A 6000-nucleotide genomic window follows, 5' to 3' on the forward strand; every position below is an offset into this window, starting at 1 on the left:
TCAGATACTACCAGTAGTGTTTGTGTGTGTTTAGTGTGCCTGTGAAAGAGAAAGACAAATGAATGTTTAATTTTTCACTGTCATATTGTAGTCACAATGTGAACAGTTTGAACTGTCGGGTAAGAAAAAAATATATGTGTATTTTTTCCAAGGAAGAGAACATGAACATCTTAAATGATATTATTCTGTGAGGTATTCGGGTTTGGTGAAGTCATTTAGATGGCGAGCGTCGGAACAATACAAGGAAGCCATCAACTAGATTATGATGCAGTTCTGCTTCAGATGCAACTGGTGGCAGCTGCACACACACTTCTTACATTACATTTTGGGTATTCGTCCTGGTATTGTTCTGAGCATTTGATTAGTTCAGTCGGAGTGTGTGCAATTCCAGCTCACAGTGTAGTTTGCTGCATGACGACACCAAGTTTTGTTGGTGTGTTTTTGTGGACTGCATGCCAGTCACTGCACTAACAAACCACTGGAGCTCTTGTTTACATCACCCAAGGAATTAAAATGTGTCATTTATATTATCTTTTCACACCTTGCAGGGAAAAGCTGTTTATTTGAATTGTTTCAATACTGCACTATTGTTATAAAAGCATTTTTTTTTCATGACAAAGCAAATAAAGGTTTTAATAAATCTGATTAATAATTTGCTGTGTCTGTAACTGCATGTCACTTGTGATTTCTGCACTGACTGCATCTGTCACTTGTCCACTTTAAATTTATGGAGTGACTTATTATTTATTATTATTATTATTATTTATTGAAAGCACAGAAATCCACATAGCTACTTTAAAGCTCATGCTGACCATGTTTGATATATAAGTCTAGATTCAGTTTTCATCTAGTTTATACTTTCAGGCATATTCAACCGTCTTTATTTGGACAAATATCAATTAAATTGCTCTTAAGAAAGTAGAACATTAGTTTTTAAATGTTATTATTTTTACTCTCTCACTCTTTTTTAAAAACTTTATTAAAACATACAGTCAATATCAAATCAGAAAGCTCAGCATATAGACAGGCATGAACCTACACCACCACCGTGTGGCAGTCCTTGCTATTACACACAGGTCCTTCAGTTAGAGTGAGTAAAAATGTGAGCGTCTTGGTTAAATATCTAAAAAGATGAGAAAACTATTAGGAGCTTTACTTTTGGGGCTTCTGGTCACTTTCTTTGTTGCTTCTTGTGTTTTGCAGAACACGCAGAGAATAAGCAGCTCCCAGTCCACCCAGGCACTGGCCACTCCAGTAGTGTCTGTCACCACCCCCAGCTTACCCCCCCAGGGCCTGGTCTACTCTGGCATGCCCACCTCCTACAACCCTGCTGGTGAGTCTGGCCTTGCCTTCCCCTCAGACTGAAACCAACCTCCGTAGACGTGACTGTTTGCACTACACACTGCTGGTTTTTGCTCTTATCTCTGTGCTGTAGTTGCAATGTGAGTTTGAGTTCTCACTGTATGTGGTTGCTTTTGTTTTTGCAGAGTACTCCCTGAGCAGTGCAGAGATCTCTTCCCTACAGGGCTTCAGCTCTCCTGGGCTCTCACTGAGCTCCATGTCGGCATGGCAACAGCATCAACTGGGCCAGGCAGCTCTTAATTCTTTGGTGTGAGTAACACACTTCCAAACAAAAGCACACTCTCCAGACGCCCCCACATAAAAGCAACACCCACTGTGCTCTGTGATATTATGCTGAATCACACAGCTACATATTTCTGGCTTTGCGCGTTATTGCACCTCACATTTGTTGTCTCATTTTTTGTTCCGAACACAAATGGCTCTTCATTTCTTCTCTGCAGTGGTGGAGGTCACCTACCTCAGGGTTCCAACCTGTCCATCAGCACCAGCCAGAGCATAAATATCAAGTCCGAACCCATCTCACCACCTCGGGAGCGTGTCACCCCATCTGGTTTCCCCCCTCAACAGCCACAGCAAGGGTCCAGCCGACAGGAAGTTCTGGGACGCTCACCTGCCGACAGCCTCAGCTCTTCTTGTAGCTCATATGACGGCAGTGATCGTGAAGACCACCGGCCAGACTTCCACTCCCCACTAGGGCTGGGAAGACCCCCTGCTGGCTCTGAGGACAGGGAGAGCCCCTCAGTCAAGCGCCTGCGCATGGACACATGGGTGACATAAAGAGCCCACGATCGGGCCTCCAGTTACCAGCCAGTCAGAGAGAGGGAGGGGTTGGACGTGGAGATAAAAGAAAGAGAAGGGTCCTTAGAGCTATCATTATGATAATATTATTCAACTCCATTTCAATTTGAAAGAATGAGATGTTATAAGACACGTCAGGACACATCTAAAGTCAATTCTCAAACTGATACAGTAAGAAATTAAAAAAAAAAACAAAACAGTTAGCTGGACTGAATTATATGCACAAGCAAGAGGTATCAGGTACTTGGTGCAATTCAGATGACTTTTGCAGAGGAAAGAAAATTGTTAAACAATAGGCGATAGATAATTGTAGTCACTGGTCTACTCAGACACTTACATGTAGTTTCTGTTTTGCTGTCGTGCTCGCATGTTGCAAACAATCAGAGAAAGTTGTGTTTCTTTCAGGCTGAGGACCCTCACATATGATGTTCACTGCAAGAACTATCTTTTAAAATCATGCTGTAACCATTAAGAGCTTTGGCTCAAGTGGCCTCTTCTAATTTATTGATTTAGCCGATCAGGAGATACAGACAGTATGAAGTTAACAAGTACTATACCTGAATTTTGGTTATACAGAAAACAACAGTTGAGACTACTTAAGTGAATAAATGAAGCAATGCTGTTGGGGATTTAAAAACAAAATAGCAGCAGAATTTATTGCAATAATGACATACTATTCATTTTATAATTTAAAAAGTAGGCTATCTAAATGTGCAATTATAATCGCGCGAACCTGTCCAGTTGAACTGGTGGAAAAACTCAACATGTTCACATTTGCTAACAGTTCATTAGTAATATAAGCCAAAGCTGTTCTATTGTGTTGTTTTGTACAGTCGCTATGGTTTCCTAACAGTTCACTCAAATGCACCATTTCCTTGCCATAGTTTTATTTTCTATTGTGCTTTATTACAGTGTAAATCTTGTAAACCAGATCATGAATCAATATCAAAAGCCATGAACATTTGCTGTTCTGTTTGTATAACTGAAAATTTGAGCCAAACCTCTTTTTGTTTTGTAAATAGCGACTTTAATATATATCACCAGGGTGTGAGTATGTACTGAAAGTACTGTACGATCACCGTTTTCAAGAAAAGTATATTTTTGTGGATAACAGCCAAGTTTACAAGCGTAGACCCTTAAAAAGTAGATCATTCACTGGTCAATATTTGCTATTGTGTTCATTTTACTGTCATCTCTACTAAATTTACCTATCAACATAATCTCCTCTGTTTCAGTTCCAGGTGGTCAGTTTGTTTGTTTGGTTTTTTTTTTCCTCTCTCTCTATTAGTGGTGACTGTTTGTCCTTAAGACATTGTAATAATAATACTGTGAGGTTGAAGTTCCACTATTTTCAGTTTTGTGAAGAATCACAAGGCTAGGGGAAATAGAGTTTCTTCCCTCCTATTGTGTTAGCTCGTGTTAGTTGTGTACCAGCAGCTGCAGAATACACTGCCAACATTCAAACCCAAGGTCCCAGGCCCCACATTGAAGAATAATCTATTGTTATTGCATGGCGCTCAGCTGAAAGACATGTCATTTCTCAGGCCATTTCCACTATTCTGTTAATGGTTTCATGGGATTAAGCAGAAGACACACACACTCCTTCTCAGAGTGGCTGCTGACCTTCACACAACTTTTATCATGCCTGTGCCCACATGTGGTTGTAAATATTGCAGTCAATTTGAAATTTCAGCCCTAATTGTGTACAAAAATACTCATGTGTTACTTTAATTGGCTCCAGAAACTGTATCTTAAATATACGCCCTATAATGGCAGGAGAACTGTAGGCCTAGGAACTTTAGGAGCTAGAAAAGTGAATATCTGAAGGCGCTAAAGTCGTGTACGTGATAGATGTTGCAACACAAGGCCAATGCCTCAGCCATCTACACGCTGTATAGAGGAAAAGGGGGCTTCGACTTGTTTCCTTCTCACTCATGACAGAGCAAATAATTCAGCAGCTAATCAACAGTTACAACAACAATGCAATGCCATTGACTTTAATCACACTGCTGGATTGCACACGTTGTATGAGGAGTTTGCTGTACAAGACAGGTTATCACTGTGCATTTGAAATGACATATCTTGTGTGTGTTTCTGAGGTTTACTGTTTTCTTCGCCCCCCATCATCAACTCCACAGTAGTACTCAGTATAAGCCCATAATGATCTATGCAGTTTTAACCTTAATACACGTGACATACACAGACTATGATGTCATTACAGGTCATATATGTCATCAGAGACTGTTTGCCTCACATCCTGAAGTGCCCAGACTTCACGATGGATGCGATATGTTTTATTAAATCTATTGATTTGGATCCCCCAGGGCAATCTCTTCATGTTCATACACATTAGTGGACATTACATGATGTATAGTAGTTCATAGTGTAATTAAGTAAAACGCAGCAGGTGAAAATAGCAATAATAAAAGACTACAACACAAACTCCGTGCCTGTCTCGGCAGTATCACCTCATAGTTGAGCACATACTTTAGCACTTAATAACATATCAGGGAATTTTGTAGTTTCTCTATCTATATGCACAGTTAGGAAATGCCTTATCCCAAAGAAAAATACAACACTTTTATTTTTCTCTCAGTTAAAGAACAGAACAACAATGCAGATAACACTCAAGATTGACCAGACCTGCCTCTTCTCAGAAGACTCACACAAGAAAATGCATGATGAATGCACCGTGATACACTTTGGTCTTTTGATCTGTGGCCAAGATGTGCACAACTAATGAATGTGAACGGAAAGGGTAATCAATGAACCTTTGTAGAGGTCTTTCTTCACTTTGCTGTGCAAGAGAACACTGCTTTGCTTCATGGCTTTTATAAACAGAACTACGTGTTTGGTAAGTGTTTGTAGTTGATAGTTCACTTAACTAAAGAAGCTGTTTTCGGTTTGGATGCTCAGACCGTTTGGCGGCACAAGCTGGACTTTGTTGCCAATAATGAAATTATTTGTTTCGAAATTGAGAGATTTAAGTTAATCTACATTTTATTTCCCTTGAATGTGTTATTTTATTTTCATCATAAAATAAATATCCAAGTGAACTTTTTATTAAATAAGATACTATGCTAGATATTGTTGTACAAAATTTGTATTACAAAAAGTACAAATATTGGCTTTTAATGTGTAATTTAGGTTATCTCTCTTATTCTGTATAAAATAAAGTAAACAACTCTTACATAGAATTTGTTCTCATGTGAAGTCCCAAACAGTAGAAACTGTCAACTTTATTAAACACCTCTGTGTATGCTCAATCTGAACTCAATGTCTACTCATCTTTGGATTTTCCTTTGAACAAACATTTTAGTGATACAGTAGACCAGTTGGTATACTGTCTGCTGTTGTCCATGACACAGTAACATTAACAGTAACACTGCAACGTCATGAATGGATATAAGAGGGGTGTCCGAATTGTGCTAAATGTTGAAAGAGAAACATGCATGCTGATTTAATTGCTGGGTCCAGCGTGATGGAACGAACATTCACATCCTTAAGTAAAAGTAATCATAGCACAGTGTGAAAATGCTCCATTAAAAGTCCTGTAAGTAGTAAACAAATGTATATATGTATATATTATCAGCGTATCTGACTCCAGTCAGAGAACTATATTTGGCTATTATATCTGTCCATTTGTCCATGTATCCCACTCTAATAAAAGGCATCTCTCAATAACAATTCTTCAGATTTGACACAGAGAGAAAGTGTGAGATTTTGGTGGGATTGACAGATTATGGTTGATGGTCTAACTTCAAAATCACACTGATGCCACATTATTGTTAACGGCACAGATTATAGACACCAAACTGTCTACAATGATGAAGTAAATAT

At 39.0% G+C, this 6000-nt stretch overlaps 1 protein-coding gene across 9 annotated transcripts in view; it reads left to right on the forward strand.

The window, feature by feature from the left end:
* The window catches only part of mef2aa (myocyte enhancer factor 2aa), a 54618-nt gene extending 49181 nt beyond the window's left edge, over nt 1-5437 (forward strand). For all 9 annotated transcript variants that reach the window (XM_029522055.1, XM_029522057.1, XM_029522059.1 and 6 more), the window contains 3 exons: nt 1204-1333; nt 1488-1611; nt 1803-5437. In XM_029522055.1, coding sequence (XP_029377915.1) covers nt 1204-1333; nt 1488-1611; nt 1803-2139 — 591 coding nt within the window. In that variant the 3' untranslated portion in view covers nt 2140-5437. The remainder of the gene's footprint in view (nt 1-1203; nt 1334-1487; nt 1612-1802) is intronic.
* The last annotated feature ends 563 nt before the right edge of the window (nt 5438-6000 follow it).

This window comes from Echeneis naucrates, chromosome 16, assembly GCF_900963305.1.
Source record: "Echeneis naucrates chromosome 16, fEcheNa1.1, whole genome shotgun sequence".
Classification (NCBI taxonomy): Eukaryota; Metazoa; Chordata; class Actinopteri; order Carangiformes; family Echeneidae; genus Echeneis; species Echeneis naucrates.